The 19693-nt window shown below is 44.2% G+C and overlaps 1 protein-coding gene across 6 annotated transcripts in view; it reads right to left on the minus strand.

Annotated features, from left to right (window-relative positions):
* The window catches only part of NGEF (neuronal guanine nucleotide exchange factor), a 360617-nt gene that overhangs the window by 195475 nt on the left and 145449 nt on the right, over window positions 1–19693 (minus strand). For 4 of the 6 annotated variants that reach the window (XM_030216010.1, XM_030216011.1, XM_030216009.1 and 1 more), the window contains one exon: window positions 15516–15658. In XM_030216010.1, the coding sequence (XP_030071870.1) occupies window positions 15516–15658 (143 nt within the window). Of the gene's footprint in view, window positions 1–15515; window positions 15659–16741; window positions 16907–17269; window positions 17350–19693 lie in introns of those variants that run through there. The other 2 variants (XM_030216013.1, XM_030216012.1) reach the window with 2 other exon arrangements.

Here is a 19693-nt window from a genome sequence, read left to right on the forward strand (position 1 = left end):
TTTTGTACACAGCAATTCTGGAACAATGTGAATACAAAGATCCATCAGTTTCTGGATTCTTGTTTTTCTCAAGTTTTTCTGTTTGAAAACTATTCTTCCTCTGCTAACAAACCAAACAAGATGGTGCATACTCTGCTTCATTATTTGTTTTTATTAGCGAAACAAATTATTCTACTACTGTGGAAAAATGTTATACATCCCAGTGTTACTCAATGGCAAAACATGGTCTACGCTACAATGGTTATAGAACATTACAAAGCTGGTTGGACAAATCCTGAATGCTGGAGAACCTTTCAGAAAATCTGGGAACCTATTTGGCTGGCAATGCCACATCGTGCCCGCGGTGGATTCTGAATTGCTGATTGGTTATCCTATTTGTTGATCACCTCTCTCATACTTTCTCCAAGCAGTCAACACATCTGGAGATTATAAGCATCTCACAAGTTGGGGAAGGGGGGTTGTGGGAGGGAGAAAAATGAAAATATTGTACAGTTTCAGTGACTTGAATCTCACCTTTTCTCTTGTATTTTTGCTTATTATTGGTTGGATTAAATAAAAATATTTTTAAAAACACTGCTATTGAGATAGAAATTCTTAAATTGAAGTCTTCTATGGGACAAGATCAAGGTGCTGTAGAACATCAAACTATAGCTCAAATGCAAACGATGCAAAATACATGTATGAATGACCTTGCTATGATGAGAAATAAAGTAGATAATATTGAGAAGACTCTTAGAATTGTTAGAGAATTAAATATGCCAAATCTGCCTGTTACTACAGCTTTGGAACTGTTTCATACATTCTTATTAGAAAACTAGTAAAAAAGGCCCGTTTCTCACAGAAATGAAATGGGCGCTAGCAAGGTTTTCCTCGGAGTGTGTATATTTGAGAGAGAGTGTGTATGTGAGAGTGTGTGTGTGTGAGACAGAAAGTGTGTGTGAGAGATGGCGTGTGTGTGAGAGAGACAGAATGAGTGAGAGAAAGAGAGAGAGTGTGTGTGTGTGTTTGTGTGAGAGAGAGAGTGTGTGAGAGAAAGAGTGTATGTGTGCAGGGCCGTCGAGAGACTAGGCTGGGTCCGGGGCAAGGCCGCCCTGCCTCTGCCGCCCCCCATTGCTCCCCCTGTCGCCCCCCGTCGCTCCCCCCGCCACTGCAGTCCACGGTCTCACCTGCCTGCCTCCACGGCTCCGGGCCCCCTTCATTCAAAGCGGCAGTCACAGATCGTGTCTCTTCTGGCCTTCCCTCCCTGTGTTCCGCCCTCATCTGATACAACTTCCGGTTTCCGCGAGGGCGGGACACAGGGAGGGAAGCCCAGAAGAGAGGCGATCTGCGACTGCCGCTTTGAATGCAGGGGGCCTGGAGCCGAAGAGGCAGGCAGGTGAGACCGGGGACTGCAGCACTGGCAGCCTGACCCCGGCGCCGGACCCCCCTTTGAGGCCCGGGCCCGGGGAATTTTGCCCCCTCACCTCCTCTCGGTGACCCTGTATGTGTGTGTGAGAGAGAGAGAGAGACTGTGTGTGTGTGTGTGTGTGTGTGTGTGAGAGTGAGAGAGTGTGTGTGTGTGACAGAGAGACAGAGTGTGATAGAGAGAGAGTGTGTCAGAGATAGTGCATGTGAGAGACAGAGAGGGAGTGTGTGTGATAGTGTGAGACAGAGAGAGAGAGAGAGTGTGTGTGTGAGAGAGAGAAAGTGTGTGTTATAGATAGAGAGAAAGTGTGTGTGTACAGTGAGACACAGAGAGAGTATGAGAGAGAGAAAGAGTGTGAGAGACAGAATGTGTATGTTTTAGAGAGAGTGTGTGAGAGAGTGTGTGTGTATGATAGAGAAAGTTTGTGTGAGAGATAGAGCGTGTGTGTGAGAGAGAGAGTGAGTGTGTGAGAGAGAAAGTGTATGTGTGACACAGACAGTGTGCATGTGTGTGTGTATGAGAGAGAGAGAGAGAGAGAGAGCCCCCTATTTTTCAGTTGATAGAGTCTGAGAAACTATATCACAACATGACTGCAGCCTGTCGACATCTCTTCAATAGTCTTGTAAACCCTAACAGCTCTATCGGGACGTCAGCGGCGAGTTGTCTTGCGAGATCAGCGTTTGCCCGATGTATTTAGAGCGGCACAGTATTCGGAACGTCAACGGCTAGTTGTGTCGCGAGTTGCTGCCTCGCAGCCATTCTCAGTTTGACTTAGCGCTCATTATCACATATAGGCTCTGAGTTCCATGACCCCCTTCTTCCCTCCCTCCCTCCCTCTCCTCCCCTATGAGTTCCAGGCCCCCCTTCTGTCCGATTTCCATGCCCCCTCCCTCCCTCCATCCCTCTCCTCCCCTCCGAGTTCTAGGCCCCCCCTTCCCTTTGAGTTCCATGCCCCCTCCCTTGCCTCCCCTGCGAGTTCCATGCCCCCCTGTCTTCGGAGTTTCAGACCCCCATGCTTCCCTCCCTCTCTCTCTCTCTCAGAGGCAGCCCGACCTGCGTTGGCCGCCCTCTTCTCGCAGTCCTGCGCCTGCCCCTCGCCTTCCTGCGTGCCGGTTGTAATTTAAAAGCTGTTACCTTGTGGTCCTGCTGCAGCAGTGTAAGTCGAGCAGGCACGGTGCTTCAGCCTGCCTTCCCTTCTGTCTCAGCTCTGCCTCTGGTCCCATCCTCATTTCCTGTTTCCAGAAGGGCAGGACCAGAGGCAGAGCCGAGACAGAAAGGTAGGCTTTGGATGTTTAGTGGAATATAGTGGAATTAGAAAAGGTACAAAGAAGGGTGACAAAAATGATAAACGTATTGAGACGATTTTCCTATGAGGAAAGGCTGATGTGTCTAGGGCTCTTCAGCTTGGAGAAAAGACAGCTGAGGGGAGATATGATAGAGGTCTATAAAATAATGAGAGGAGTGGAACGGGTAGACGTGAATCATTTGTTTACTCTTTCCAAAAATACTAGGACTAGGGGGCATATGATGAAGCTACAAAGTAATAAATTTAATACGAATTGGAGAAAATGTTTCTTCACTCAATGTGTAATTAAACTCTGGAATTTGTTGCCAGAGAATGTGGTAAAGGTGGTTAGCTTATCAGAGTTTTAAAAAGGTTTGGATGGCTTCCTAAAGGAAAAGTCCATAGACCATTATTAAATTGACTTGGGGAAAATCCACTGCTATTTCTGGGATAAGCAGCATAAAATGCATTGAACTTTTTTGGGATCTTACTAGGTATTTGTGACCTGCATTGGCAACTGTTGGAAACAGGATGCTGGGCTTGATGGACCTTTGGTCTGTCCCAGTGTGGCAAGACTTATGTACTCATGTAAGAAGGAATCTGTCAGTATCTGGAATTCATAGGGACGAACTATAGACTTAGCAAATCCAAAGGAGGAATCCGGTACATCCTCCTGCACCTGAAAGATATCCTGATTGATACCCCGGTGCATAGGGAAGGTCTTACCTGGTCTTCCTATGCCTTTTACCAGGAGATCTACCTCATGGCCCTCCACAACTTCTTTTTTAAAAAGTAAAGCAGTGGCCACCTGTTGTTCTATGTGAAAAATTCTAATTACTGAAGAGTCCTCACCTGGGAGCAAAAACTCCACACCTGGTACCACCAGACCACAATCCTCATAAAGGAGACCTGCTCCTAAATAATTGGCCCACCTCCTGATCTGGCTCTGCAACCAGATCCTTGCCAAGATCCCAGGACCCCCTAGGACGCTTAGACGGTCTCTACAAAGCGTCCCAGGGTGTCCTGGGATCTTGTGGGTCTCCCCAAGCCCCCTCCCAAAGGGGCTGAAAAAAAGGCCTGGCTGTTGTAACACGATCTAGTATCTTTGCAAATCAAACTGCTGGAGAAAACTGCCCACTGGCAGGCCTGAATGTACGGGTAAAACTAACTGTGACTGCCCCGAGGATTGGAGCGTCAGTGCTGCCGAGTGCACATCTGCCACAGCCTGAGATGCAAAAATGGCAGCATTTCCTGTCTCAACTGGAGCCAGCGTTTTCTCCTTACCGCCTGAGTCCTGCCGTGCTGCGGACCTCGCCGAAGATGCGGATCACGAGAGACTGTACATTGCCGAACTGTCAATGGCAGTGCAACATTTACATATTCCAGTAGCCGCGATACCCTGTCACTGACAAACAGTACAAACATACCGCCGCATAAACAGGTGGACACAGAGCTGCCTTGCTTGTTCGCATCTGAAATATTTATTGATTTATTTATTTTCTTTCTTTTTTATTTTTAAAGTACGGCTGCCTCTCCCAAGCCTTACAACTCTCTTCCCTCGAAGAGGTCAAGGCCGTGTTCAAATCCACAGCAGCACAGAGCCGTTCTGGGAGACTATGAGAAGACTGGGGGAAGGGACCTGGCCACCCAAGTTTAACACCCTCAAGGCTTAGAGAGACCCCCATGGGCCTCAGCCTCCAGAACTTGCAAGAGACACCGGTGCACAGAATCAGCAAAACCAAAAGAAAACGGTAATTTATTTATTTGTAGCATTTATACCCCGCTCTTTCCCGCTCGATAGCAGGTTCAGTGCGGCTTACAATGTATGGTACAAAGTATCACAGAAATAACACAATTGTATAGATTAGGACATGAGGAAGAGATGTGGGGGGAGGGATTGAGGTAAGGGTAGTGTTAGTGGTGTGGATTAGGTTTATGAATTAAGTTGGGTCACTTGGGTAGGCTTGTTTGAAGAGGTAAGTTTTCAGCAGCTTTCAGAAGGGTAGGTGTTCTTTGGTTGTTCGGATGTGTCTTGGTATGGCGTTCCAGAGTTGGCTGCCTATGACGGAGAAGTTGGATGCATAATAGGTTTTGTATTTGAGACCTTTGCAAATGGGAAGGTGAAGATTGAGATATGTTCGAGAAGATTTGGACCCGTTCCTGGCTGGAAGATCGATCAAACTGGTCATGTAGCTTGGAGCTTCTCCAAGGAGGATCTTGTGTATCAATGTGTGAACTTTGAAATTTATTCACTCTTTGATAGGGACCCAGTGGAGTTTTTCATGGAGTGGAGTTGTGCTTTCAAATCGTAATTTGCCAAAAATGAGTCTGGCTGCTGTGTTTTGGGCGGTTTGGAGTTTTTTCAGGATTTGGGCATTGCAACCAATGAAAATGCTGTTGCAGTAGTTGGCATGGGTGAGTACTGTGGATTGTAGCAGATTGCAGAAAGTTTTTTGGGGGAGGAATGGTTTGACTCTTTTCAGTACCCACATCATGCTGAACATCTTCTTCGTCATGGCTTTTTCATGAGTTTCTAAAGTTAGGTGGTTGTCTAACATTACACCTAGGATTTTTAGATTGTTGGACATTGGGATTGTAACATCAGCGGTGATCAGGGTGGTAGGGAGCAGGGTGGAGTGTTGTGATGAGAGGATTAAGCATTGAGTTTTTTCTTTGTTCAGTTTCATCTTGAAAGCATTAGCCCAGGAGGCTAAGATATTCATGCCAGTGATTATTTTCTCCGATATTTCATCAAGGTTAGAATGAAATGGGATGAATATGGTGACGTCATCGGCATAGATGAAGGGGTTTAGACCAGATTTGTATAGGGATTTAGCTAGAGGAATCATCATAAGGTTGAAGAGGATCGGCGATAGAGGTGACCCTTGGGGGACTCCGCATTTTGATGACCACGCAGACGATGTTGATGAGGTAGATTTGACTTGATAAGATCTGGTGGTGATGAAACTTTTTATCCACTTAATGATGTTTCCACTGATCCCTAGTTTGTCCAGTAGTTTTGTGAGAATGTCGTGTTCTACCATGTCAAATGCGCTGGATAGGTCTCCAAATGAAGAATCCTAATTATCTATTTATTTAAAACAACACAAACTATCTATTAAAACAAAAGAAAAATACCTATTAAAACCTGCTGGAGACTGAGAATACTGAAATCTATCTCTAGCTAGCCAGGGTTCTTATTGGGTCTCTCTAGAGTCAGAGTTCTCAGTCTCCACCTGCTGGGAGGAATGCACAACCCCATCAGTCACATTCTGGGCTGGTCCAGAGGGATGCTAAGGAACGCTGTTACTACCCCCACCCCCGACCTGCACAGTATTCAGAAAACACTTCACATATTTTTGAGAAGCATATGCACGTTTGCCAATATACATCATGGAAAATGGTCAAAGAACCATTTCCACTGGCAAAACACTGGTCTACCCAGGGAAATGTCTGTGTACATCTACTAACATTATAGATATGATAAGTAGAAATAGTAGCAGATCATTGCCCTCTATATTTTTTGTTTGCTGATCTTTATTTCCCCAAATTCATTATAAGGGTATTCTAGTCATGCTATTCTTCTAATATATTTTAATATACTGGAAAATGGAAAGGAGATGCTACACTGGTAAAACAGACCAGAAGGTAAAGACAAAAATAAACTCACACAGACACAATCTCATATCACAGAGAACAGCAAGGTAACACCTCCATGGGGGAACATTTTTCAGGACTACATCACCACATCGATATCCAAAAACTTAAGACAGTTAAAACTACAATGATCAGATATTTCAAAACAAACATCAAAGGAGTTAACAGATCCACACGTTTTGAGCTAATTACCAGGCATAATCTGGCTGCCTTTCTGTAACCTTCTTGTCACTTTGCTAACATATTAATTATCTAAGGTCTACCCTTCTGCAGCTTTTGCAAAAACGAAAACCTTTTCCGATAGCCCCTTTATAATATAAAACCAGTCGGAAGATTGATCCCTGCAGCACACCACTGGTAATGCTCTTCTCTTCAGAGTGAACTCTAGAGGTAGTAGTGTTATATAGGTTTTAAATTTGGATGGATGGGTTCTGTTAAGTGATTTTATGGTTGTAGGGCTGCAGTTGTATGTAATGATTTTAATGCATTGTATGGCTTGAACCATTTTTTCTTGCTCTGTACAAGTATATGGTTGAAAAAGCAGGTTACAAAACTTTTAGTTAAAGCTAAATGAAATTTATGACTACTCTTAGTTGCCTTCCACTCAACCATTTTCAAATCAATCACTTTAGGGTTCATACCAATGTCGTTCAGGTTGCTACTTCTGTGTACATGGTATCTGGGGTTGATGTATCTGATGAGGACACAGGCACATAAGGCAACAGCAAAAGAAAAAGAAGTGACTGTACCTCTGTGTAAGTTTCTAGTGAGATCTCATTTATTTATTAGGATTTATTTACCGCCTTTTTGAAGGAATTCAGTCAAGGCGGTGTACAGTGAGTTTAGAGTACCATGTGCAGAAAGTGGCTACTAAAATGGTCAGTGGTCTTCATCATAAAGCGTATGTACACAGACTTAAAGATCTCAATATGTATACTTTGGAGGGAGAGGGGAGATATAATACAGACATTTAAAATATCTGCTAGGTATATTATGCACACCAGAAGCAGGCCTATTTCAATGGAAAGGAGACCGTGGAGCAAGGGCTCATAGGATTAGGATGAAAGGAGAGAGACACATGATTAATCCTAAGAAAACATTTCTTTACAGAAAGGGTGGTGGATGCATAGAACATCCTCCCAGTGGAGGTGATAGAGACAAAAATATATCTGAATTCAAGAAAAAAAAACGGGACAAGTGCAGATCTCTGAGGGATCTCTGCACTTACCTGTTCATTTTCTTTTAACCTGATGCAAGAAATGTGTTAAGTTACTCTATTAAAAAGGTGCCATGTAATATTTTGTCTGTTGAACTTTATTTCACCCATAATAAAATAAAAGGTCCGAGGTAAACAAATGTTACTGCTTAAATTTCAGAGGGGAGGAGTTTAGCCTAAGATACTGTGCAAATGTTACTGTGTAAACTGCAAAAATCTGAGCACAGTGCTATCTAAACAATTTGTTGATGTGACTATAATTTTGGTCTTTGGCTCAATAACACACTTCAATTTAAATATCCTGCAAACAGTGTAATTTCTTACGCCCCTTCCAAATTGAAGTATTTTATTTCGCTCCCATAATTAGGTTGACTTCAATGGCAGACTATTCTTCTTGTGCATTTCCTATTAACTGCTATTGAGTGCATCAATGTTGTTCATCACACTCCCTCATCAACTCTATTACCAAAGTAGAGGTTCTCATACCATGACTAAAATCAGAAAAAAAAAATAGTGATATGCATCATTGGAAAATATAGTCATAGTACGGGAAGTCTGAGTTCTAAAAGCAGGAGGGCATTTAAATAATTCAGAATCATTTCTTCATGTTCTTTTAAACAGGCTACTTCCAAAATATCTATACAATCAAATGAAACTGCGGTATTATCTAGAATCTTCAGAATATCAGTTCTCTTGTTTGTTGTCTTGGTTGTTTATTCTTTTTTATCTTATTTTTGGGCATTCTTTCTTTTCTATCCTAATATATTGGGGCCCTTTTACTAAGCTACGCTAAAAGGTGACCTGTCCTATGACAGGTAGGTTTCCTCATGCGCTGAGGCCACTTTTAATGCAGCTGTAAAATGGCCAACTTGTAATTTGTTCAATTAATGGCTATGTGCTAATTTCCCAATTAGCGCATGGCCATTAGAGCATAAGCCCTTACCAAAACTTATTTAGTAGGCAGAAAGGGCTCGTATGATAACCGTGCACTAACTGGTAGGCGCGCAGCTAAGTAGTTAAGCTAACTGATTAGTGCTGGGCACACCTACTTTCTGCCCCCAAACACATCCCCAGTGCTAAAAAATAAAAAGTATTTTTTAGCACGTGGGAAGTGTGCACAGACGCCATCTCTGCCATGGGATGCCAGAGCATGTCTCGCGGTAGTGCATTTTTACGCATGGTAAGCACGTGTCAGTGCTTACTGCTGCTTAGTAAATGGATCCCATTGTTTATTATGTTTGCACACTTTTTAAATTATGGGCACAATCCTATTTTCAAAACTATCTTTCCTTGAACCAGCTGTGTGTTTTTATAATTCAGTGTTCCTAACAATATTGTATTTTTAGATGGGCAGATCTATCCTGTACATTTGAGCTTCCAGTTCAATCAGAACCAGTTTCTCTTAGGCAACACACTGTGAACATGCACTTTTACCTGGCATACCTCCCCTATTTATATAGAGTGGCATTTTAAAAAGGGTGTCCAACTCAGAACATGGACATCCAAATTAGAACATCACAAATGAATGTCCATCTCACATGCATTTTAGAACAGGATACAGCCTGTTCTAAAACACATGTGAGATGAACATCCACATGCTGGAAACTTCCAGCATGAACATTCATTTTACAAACTGAAACATCCAAATTATGAATGGGGAAAATAAGGGACATGGATGTCTCTACAGCAGAATAGGAACATCCATCTTATAAAATGTCCACACAGATAGCCTAACTATTAAAGCAGTGGGTTGAAGATCAGTGGGTCTGGGTTCAAATCCCATTTCAGCTGTTTGTGTTTTTCTTTTAATAGTGACCCCTCCAGGAACAGAAAAATGCCAGCTGTATCTGAACGTACACCTAGGGTTACCATATGTCTGGATTTACCCGGACATGTCCTCTTTTTGAGGACATGTCCAGACAACTGGGCGGGTTTTGCCAATCTGCCCGTTTCTCCGGATTTCTGGACAAACGGGCAGGCTGGTGGGTGGACAAATGGGCAGATTGCTAGCCTCCCATCCCCTTACTTACTACTGCCTTGGTGGTCTAGTGACTTCTTCCGCCTTCAGGGCAGGAAAGAGCCCCCAAAAGGAGGACACATGCCCCGCCCCTACCACACACCGCCCCACCCCTTTCACACCTGCCCCGCCCCCTTTCACACCCTCGCTCCCTCTCCTGTCACATTTTCCCCTCCCCCCATCATACACACCGTCACCCCCTCCCCTTACCTTACTACTGCCCTGGTGGTCTAGTGACCTCTTCGAGGCAGGAAAGAGCCCCCTCTTTCCTGCCTGGAGCGCTGCCCTGCATGCATCCTTCCTGTCGCTGATCTCGGTGCTGATTCAAAATGGCCACCGAGAGTTGACGTGAACTCGCGAGACTTCAACTCTTGGTGGCCATTTTGAATCGGCGTCAAGATCAGCAACAGGAAGGATGCATGCAGGGCAGCGCTCCGGGCAGGAAAGAGGGGGCTCTTTCCTGCCTCGAAGAGGTCACTAGACCACCAGGGCAGTAGTAAGGTAAGGGGAGGGGGTGACGGTGTGTATGATGGGGGGAGGGGAAAATGTGACAGGAGAGGGAGCGAGGGTGTGAAAGGGGGCGGGGCAGGTGTGAACGGGGTGGGGCGGGTGTGTGGTAGGGGCGGGGCATGTGTCCTCCTTTTGGGGGTACAAAATATGGTAACCCTACGTACACCACCTCAATAGCCTTCAGGCTTGCAGGTGTCTTATTCAGGTACAGTAGGTATTTTTCTGTCCCTCACAAGCTCAAGATTAAAAAAAAAAAAAAAGCTGAAGCAGAATTTGAGCCTAGGTCCTTTGGTTCTAAATTCACTGCACTAACCATTAAGCTATTTCTCAGACGTACATGCCTATTCTGTTAAGAATGTCCATATTATCTGAAACTGTCATACAGCCTGGTATCCCTTGCCTTTCTCACATTCATGGGGGAAGGAGGGGCACAGCAACCACTGGAGGATTGAGGAGGTGCTGTGCCTTAATCCCTTCAGTGGACAGCTGCTAAATCTGAGCACCTTTCTATAACTGGGATGTGACAAGTACCAGGTCTAAATAACAGCGTCCATCTTTTTAAACATGGATGCCCCTTCCCTTTCTGTGATCGGAGTTGGACGTCTATATTTTAGGCCCTTCCTAGCCCCACCCAAAACACACCCAGCCCACATCTCTTGCCATATGGATGTACTTCAGTGTTAGACATCCATATCTTCCTTTGTAAAACTGGGATTTGGACGTTCATGCAATATGGACATATAAATGCCAGTTTTCAAAGGACCAAAACAAGAAAAGTGCTTCTAAAATAACCACCATAACCTTCCCTAAGCCAGACGGTGATAAAGTAGTGACAGGCCTGGGCTGATAGCTACAGACAACAATTCTGGAACCCAGTATATATGTATATCCTAGTTCAAAATAGTAGGTGTCACCATTGAGCAAAGGCTGAGAAACCCCTCCATAGCACCCCCCAGTAGTGACTACCCCAGAGGACTGAATGCTGTGCCAAAGCCTCCCTCCCAAGTCCACCCCCTCGGTAGCAGCCCCCCTTGCGCTTTGCCCCTTTCCTCAGCGATCACTCTCTGCCCCCCCTGGCCCTCTCTGGGCCTACCTTAGGAAGCTCTGGTGGTCTAGTAGCCTCTTTGGGGGCAGAAACGAACCCCACTCATTCCTGCCCTGTGATGCTGCTCCATCGCAATGGCTGGTCAGACTGCTTTGGGAGGTACCATCACCCATTTTGCAATCGGAACAAGCATAGGCAGGAGCAAATCTCCTGATCATGCTGATTCCAATCGTAAAATTGCTGCCAGGACCTCCTGTGACAGTCTCACGAGACTGCCGTGGGAAGTCTTGTCAGCTATTGTGATGAAGCAGCTTCAGATGGCAGGAAAGAGTGGAATTCGTTTCTGCCCCTGAACAGACCACTAGACTACCAGGGATTCCTAAGGAAGGCCCGGGGAGGTCCTTTGGGTGGTCATGTGGGATGGAGGGAGAGCGATCAAGGGGTGAGGGAGGGGGTGAGAGTTCCAGTTTCAGCCAAAAATGCACAGGTATTTTCAGCCGAAACCCAAACCCAGATTTCAGTCCAGTTTCTGTGCCGAATCCAAAACTGAAACCAAAATTTGGTCAGCCTCTACCACAGAGCAGTGCACAAGACTGCCTTTGAGTCACCAGTTTGGCCCAAGTAGTTTGGCCCAAGTATCCAGTCTTACCATTTATTAATATGATGCCTGTATGGAGTTCTGATAAGGAGCAGCACAGTATTACACTGACAATGAAAAAGCTTTCAAAAATTTTGAACACTACTATTTCCTTGGAAATTAAGTAAAAATGAGAATAAAAAAGGGATCCTAGTGACTGTGTTTGTTTTAACTGCAAACTGGATTATCTAAGCCTCGTTAGTGCTACAATTTCAAAGGAACACACTGCAAAAGCTTGATGATGATCTGCTGAACTTTTTTTCCATGCTCCCAACTTTCCCTCACAGGACAAAAGTCCAAGCTCTGCTACACATTGCCAAGCTCTAGGCTGATTATCACAGTATGCTATATCCTACAATTAATAGTACTTATGATTTCTATAGCTCTACTAGACATACACAGCACTGTACACATGACATGCAGGTATTTTCTCTGTCTCTAGTAGGCTCAAACTCTAAGGTGTTTTTTTTGTACCTGGGGAAATAGAGGGTTAAGGTGCCCTTTTATAATGCCACGGTAGAGCTACCATGGCGTTGGCACACTGATCCAGCACTACCACAGGCCTACCACGGGAGATGGAAGTAGTGTTGCCCCCACGTGCACCATTTCCAGTGTGATGGGAAATAGTTTTTATTGTTAGCACCGGGGACTTACCTGGCAGTAACTAGGCAGTACCGCATGCTGCCCGGTTCCAGACAGGTTAGTGCAGGAGCCCTTACTGTTTCCTAAATAGGAGGCGGTAAGGGCTCTCCCAGGAAATGGCCGCACATCAAGTGTACTTATCGTACATCTATTTCTTTTTTTCTGCCTTTCACCCCCTGCAGTTAAAGGGGCCTCTGCACACGGCAAATCCACATTCCGATGCCACCGTAGGGCCACATTTACCACAGCTTAGTAAAAAGGAGCTCGAAGTGCCTTGCCCAGGGTCAAAAGGAGCAGTTATTGGAATTGAACACAGGATTGCAGCTCACTGCACTAACCATTAGGCTACTCCTCCACTAATTCTTTCATATGTACAGGTTGCACCCATACAAGATCATAAAATACAGATCTCTTTTATTTAACATTTATTTACCAATCACAACATGACTACAGTTTAGTTCCTCAAAATTCCATGTCACTATGGGACCCTTTTATTAAAGGGTAATAAGCCCTTAACAAGCAGTTTGCCTGTTTGTGCGCACTAACCACCATGTTATCAATTTTTAACAAATATTTTGGGGAGGGGCGTGTCATGAGCAGAGAGTGGGCAATGCTCTGTTATCCAGCTAGCGTGTTATGATTCCCATGTGCTAACTGGATAATGCAGACTTAATGAAGGAACACCTAGCGCCTCCCAAGTGCTGCCACTTTAATTCTATGCAGGTGCTGCGCACTAATGACAACATTCGTGCATGAACTGCAATAAAATATATATATTTTTAAAAAACATGTGCTGCATTAAATCTGGGCTTAGTATGTGGGAAGGTCCAGTGTTAAAATGTGTTAAGCCCTGATTTTACCATACTTTATTAAAAGGGCCCCTATGTGTAAGATTCCAAATCTGAGAGTATCTTTCTCTCTACCTCAAATTTTCATATACTTAGCAGGTATTAAAAGGTAATTTATTTTAGTTACATTTGTACCCCGTGCTTTCCTACTCATGGCAGGCTCAATGCAGCTTACATGGGGCAATGGAGGGTTAAGTGACTTGCCCAGAGTCACAAGGAGCTGCCTGTGCCTAAAGTGGGAATTGAACTCAGTTCCTCAGGACCAAAGTCCACCACCCTAACCACTAGGTCACTCCTCCACTCCAAGCAGAAAATCCCCAAATGAATATTTTACACCTGAGTGGAAGCATCTATTTCCAAGATTATGGGCCCTTTTAGAATGCTGTGGCAAAACGTTGCCTTAGCATTCCCTTACACAGGTCTTTCCTGCACGCTAATGCCACTTATTGCCATAGCAGGAAAATGGTCAATTTTCTATTTTTGGCACTAATAGCCAAGAGATAATGTTGCCATTAGCGCATGGTCATTAGCGTGTGGGACCTTACCACCATTCATTTTGTAGGCAGTAAGGACTCATGCACTAATTACTTAGCATGTGGCAAGTGGATGTGCTAACTGATTAGCATGGACATTACTACTCAGCCAAAAAATACATAAAATAAATTTTTTAGTGCATGGGCAGCACATGCATATTGGGATTTTACCACAGGACGCCTCAGTGCACCCTGCAGCAAGCCCATATTAGTGTTTACCACAGCTTGGTAAAAGGACCCCTTTATTATGGTTAACTAATTGTCTGCAATATGGAAGCATTTGAGCCTTTTCATCTCTGAAGTCAGGTTGACTGAACTGTCCTAATTCTGCAGAAGTCTTTTCACATATTCAGCTGGATTTCTGTGCACACACAACTGGAAATGTTCATATACACCCAAGGAGGAAGACAGCCTAGATTGCATTACCATTAGTTTGTCTATCCAGAAAGAACACTTAGGTCTAAAGCCCATAAAATATTTCGGCACCTATAAAACATAGACTCCATGTACATTAAAGGGAAAGGGACTTATTTCTCTTCTGTGTTAGTGGTCGTCTTAGAGACTGAAGTTTTACAAGAGATAAGGCATTTTACAATTGTTGAATGTGTAATATTGGGGTGGGCCTTGAAACATATCAACAATTATGAACCAATACATGAAGATCTGTTTCTTTTTTTTTTTCCATTCTATGTCTTTACGAAAAGACTTTGGTGAATAAAGCTCTTTACGCCTGAATTATCAAGGTTTTCTTTTCTGTTTACAATGAACAGGAGAGGAGAAAGTCATTCATAAATCAGGTGTTAAGTGTGGCAGGTGAATGATTTCAAAAGCAACAATAAGAGCCACTCTGTAAACAGATTTCAAGTTGCAAGGTATGACTGCTCTGTGACTTCCTGATCATGATACAATCATTTACAAAATTCTCATACTGATCACATACATGAGAAGCAAAGGATGGTTCTCCAGGTACTAGCATTATTATATTATGACAGTCCTATCCCTATTATCCAATTAAACCAGGGTCTGAAAGGATCAACCTGAGCTCTGTGTTCCATTGTGGCAGCTGTTATCAGGGGACTTCTTTACAGAAAGTAGAGAAAGTGACAATGAGTTGGAAGCAAATTCCACAATTAGTGCCATCAAGAATGGGATTCAAATCTTGAAATCTGGTGCTTCAACTTCAAGCAATGTGCAACATTGTGGACCTGCAATTTCAGTCCATTTAAGATTTGCCAGGTATGCGTTTCAACTAGATCTCTCTTCCCAATGGAATGGTTGCTTATACTGCCTCTGGAGCTAACTCTGAAATTGATAAGATTACACACACTGTTACTCTAATAGTTGAAATGATCAGCTATGCTTTATCCACTTAGCCTCCAGTTACATAAACACATTTCAGTGAGAAACACATTTGCTACACTGTGTGATTTCTATAAATGTCAGCACAGCTTCTCTCGCAACAGGCTGATCTTTAGCAGTGTTTTCACCCACTGAAAATGTAAGACAGTGTGTAATAAGGGAATGAGGCATGAGACATAGGCACCAGCCACAGAGTCTAACAATATCATCACCAGCAGTGAGATCCTGATCACTGATTTATGCTTTTGTGGGTACCGTGTGGGATAATTTGGTTTCCTAATCATTTCCACTGCTTCTCCTTCGCCACTACCACATGCAAATACACATCTCATTGAAAGGTTATGAAATATCATAATTATACCTATGTGTTCAATTAAAGCCTTCCAGGAGTCAGCTTGAAGTGGGTATATTGTTTGCAGAGCATCAGGGTTAAGGGAAGAATATTCTTCAGGATCAGGACACTCTTCAGAAATAGGGACTGAATCAGTTGCTGACTGAGACTCTCTGTAAGTGAGAGGGAAAGAGCAAAAAACTGAGACAGCAGGCTCAGATCTCTACTGGCATGATGTAAATCTACACTGAGTTGCAAATAATGTTGATATTACAGCTATATACTTAAAGAGTGAGCTATTATAATAGTAAACTGGGTATTTAGATAAAAACAATTCTGTTGGAATTTTGCAATCCCTGATCTGATACTCACCTGAAAGAACAATCCTTAGTGACAGCACAATTATTTAACAAGATGACAAAAACAGACAAACCTCTCTGATTTGATATCATATGTCATTAATGATCAGCACTGAAGAGTGCAACAAAATATGACAGAGCTGTTCTATTATTACTGTTATTTGTTGCTCAAAGTTTTTCAGGTAGTACTGATGGTTTCTGTTTTATATTTTCTTTGGTTTATTTTCTTTCTTTATTTTAGAGTTTTCCTTTATGACAAGGGAAGACTCTACAATAAATAAATTGTTTTACTACAGAACATCTTTCTTCATCTCCATCGCACCTCAATTTTATATTAGGAATTTTTTGGAAGGGTGCAGCATTGTCATCACATTTAACTACTTAATGGCAGTGTTTATTAGACCTTCCAACTTAACCTGCTTTTGAGGCTATTCACCCTCTCCCCCACATCGTGTGCCTCCACATGCTTCAATGGCATTTCCCTACACATTAGAATGAACGCAACATAAATAGGAAAAAAAATCCTCTTTTCTATCACAGAAAAAAGGGCGAATAAAGGAGATCTGGTTTGTGCAGGTGTCAAGACAGTCTCCTGGGCAGGGAGGGGATGGCGGTCACCGATACAACCCAGTTAGAAATGCACCCTCGGACAGCTGATAGCGCGTGCACTTAACCACCTGCGAGAAGGAACAGTAACCAGTCCGGCCTGTGACAGCGCTTTCAGCAGAGGGCTCCTGGACCACTGCGGCTGCCGCTGGAGTTCTGCGCTACGAGCCACTCTGCGCCAAACGTGGCGCGAGATCCTCTCCGCAGCTTCATACACACCTCTGTGACTTCCAGCTCTAGAACAGATTCTATTCTTAGCTACCAAAGGGTTTCAATGCTTCAGTTTCTTACCCGTCGCCCAGGGGCTCTCCATCGCCAGAGTTGGAAAGGCTGGTGTCGGCCTCGTGGTCCGAGGCTTCGTCCGCGGAACCCGTGCTGAAGGCAGCAGGCAGCAGCTCCATGCGGGGCTCGGGGTGGCAGGCGAAGCTCGAGCTTGCCAGCAGCGCGCTCACGCGCCCAGATGCCGCAAGAGAGACGAGGGGCTGCAGCTTGCCAGGTGGTTGCCACAGCAACCGCGCGAGGAAGGCGGCTTCTGCCAAACAAGCCTGCTTGAGAGCTCCCTTCATCGGTGGAGGGAGGAAGGCATACTGGGAGGGGGGTGGGGCTCTGCCGGCTTTGGGGTACCTGTGGGAGCCTGCGTGTGCTAGTGAGAGAGTTAAATCTCAGTCACAAAAACAGGACCATAAAAAGCACAAGGGAGAGGGAGGGAAAGGGATTACAAAAATAAGAAGGAAAAAAATGATAGAGAGACAGAACTTACGAAGAGAGAAAAAAGGAGCATAGGAAAGGAAGGAATCCAGAAAAATTGAAATTGCTCACTTAAGAATCTGTGTGACTCCCCTTCCCATTCCGATCAAGGTGCAGTCACACTCTGATACCATACTGTCAGGAGTAGGGTGCCCGTGATTGCTGCCCAGTGATAGCATGCAAAGTGTCAGGACTAGAACAGCGCTCTATTAGCATCCACTTCAGGATATGGGCACAGATATCTACAAACCACACCTTGCTCCAATCACAACAAGCACATTTTTTTTTAGAATTGGGGTAGCATCCAAATAAAGTCCCTTCCTTGCCAGCATCCAAACCTTCAGTGTTAAGGTTTAAGCAGTATTATGAAAGAAGAGTGGCTGAGTAGTTAGAGCATTGGGCTGTGACACAGAAAGACAAAAATTGAAATCCTGCTTCTTCCACTGAGGTTCCGTATAACCATAGGAACTCCCTTGGTCCTCACTCCCAGCCCTCAGGGGCTGCCAATGAGCCAGGTTTTCATATCCCTAATGAATATGCATGATAGAGATTTGAATACAATGGCAGTAGTACATATGCAAATCTCTTGCATGGATATTCAATAGGAATATCCTGAAAACCTAGCCCCTTAGCAGCCCATGAGGACTGGGAGTGAAAATGAAGGAGCTAGTCACATCACCTTCCTGATGCTTCAGGTACAGACAGTAAGCACTCTGAGAGTGAGGAAATGCCTACTCCTTCTAATATAACTTGCTTAGAGCTTAGGCTTGAAAAGGTGACTAATCAAGTCAAAAATCAAAATCATAGCTCCACCACACCCTGGTTACAGTCACATTCCTCTTTATCCTTCACTGAGCAAATGTATGAAAGCAGCATTCTTGCAACCTGCACACATTGCATGACACATATACAACACAGCACTCACAAACACACCACTTTCTGTTAAACTGACTCCTTGTTCTCAAACTATGCATATACTTAACAAATTTCCCTGTCTGAGATCATATGATGCAGTGAGCAGCAGACGTGCTTTGCTGGAGCTGCTCTGGGGTCCCCACTAACATGCCTGGAATTTGGACCTGAATTTTTATTTTATTTTTTTTTGTTACATTTGTACCCCATGCTTTCCCACTCATGGCAGGTTCAATGCGGCTTACATATTATATACAGGTACTTATTTGTACCTGGGGCAATGGAGGGTTAAGTGACTTGCCCAGAGTCACAAGGAGTTGCCTGTGTCTCCAGTGGGAATCAAACCCAGTTCCCCAGGACCAAAGTCCAACACTCTAGCCACTAGGCCACAAGTGAACTTTTTGAGTGGCTGAATTGTGGAACCACAAAGAACACAGCTAGGAATGCACAGAAAGGCAACTGGAACAGCAGAGTGAGGCTTGGCTACGGTGCTCCAAAGGGATCAGCCCCAGGACTAGCTTTGCGAAGCTTGTAGTGGAGCTCCCCTTTGCAGAAAGTAGAAATTGCAACTCGACTGGGGCAGAAGAGCATCAAAGGTGCACAGACCAAAAGGCCAGAACCACCTCAGGTCAAGACAATATGAGGAAAAGAATCAGAATAACATAAAAAGCCATTCCAGTGACAGCCTTGAAGGAAAGAGCATAAAAACTCCTGAGGTAGGCCGGTTGGCTGAAACACGGCCGTGTCGAGTCTCTTTGATTTACATTATTTATATAGACCTATCAATAAATTTGGACTTTTGATACATCATTTAAAGATCATTTCTTTGTGTTATCTTTGCTGTGTTCTTTGTGGTTTTGAGTTTGCGAAGACTGTGTTCTGTGTTTAAATTGAATTGTGGAACCACCATATGGACAAATTTGTGGCAAAAGACTCCGAACCTAAGCCAGCAAAATCTTTGCAAAAGGAGCGTGAGCGGGGCAAGATGCATGAAGGCAAGATGGCTGGCCATCAAGACTCACCTCGCACCTGTCATGCGGATACCACGGTCGCAGAGCTGGCGGTACAAGCTCTCATTTCTAGATTTGATAAACTGAACAGGTTACCAGTATGCATCAACTTATATGTAATGTCTCGTGGTGCATGGGAGAGCTTGAATGCAGAGTCTTGGATACGAAAGATGGCGCTCAGCACCGAGACAAGGAAGTTGCAGCGTTCCGCAAACAGCTTGAACTCCAGGCCACTAAGACTGATGATGTGGAGAACTGCTCACATAGAGACAATTTATGCTTTATTGGCTTCCCGGAATCGATCTCGGACTCCTGTTTGAGTCATGTGCTAGAAGACTGGCTAGCGTGCACCTTTCCTATGCTGTATGAAATGCAACCAGTCAGAATAAAGCAGGTGCATAGATTGGGTTGCCATCACAATGGGGAAGCTGTTTTCCCCAATTTGCACTGCACTAAATGGTAAACAGCTGCAGTTCATGTTATTATATCCAGCATTGCCGAAGGTCTACCATGAGGGCCGTTTGCTGACATTTGACTCACCGGCAAAAACTGCTGAATCTGTGCCTGCGGAATA

Source organism: Microcaecilia unicolor, chromosome 10 (genome assembly GCF_901765095.1).
Source record: "Microcaecilia unicolor chromosome 10, aMicUni1.1, whole genome shotgun sequence".
Lineage (NCBI taxonomy): Eukaryota > Metazoa > Chordata > Amphibia > Gymnophiona > Siphonopidae > Microcaecilia > Microcaecilia unicolor.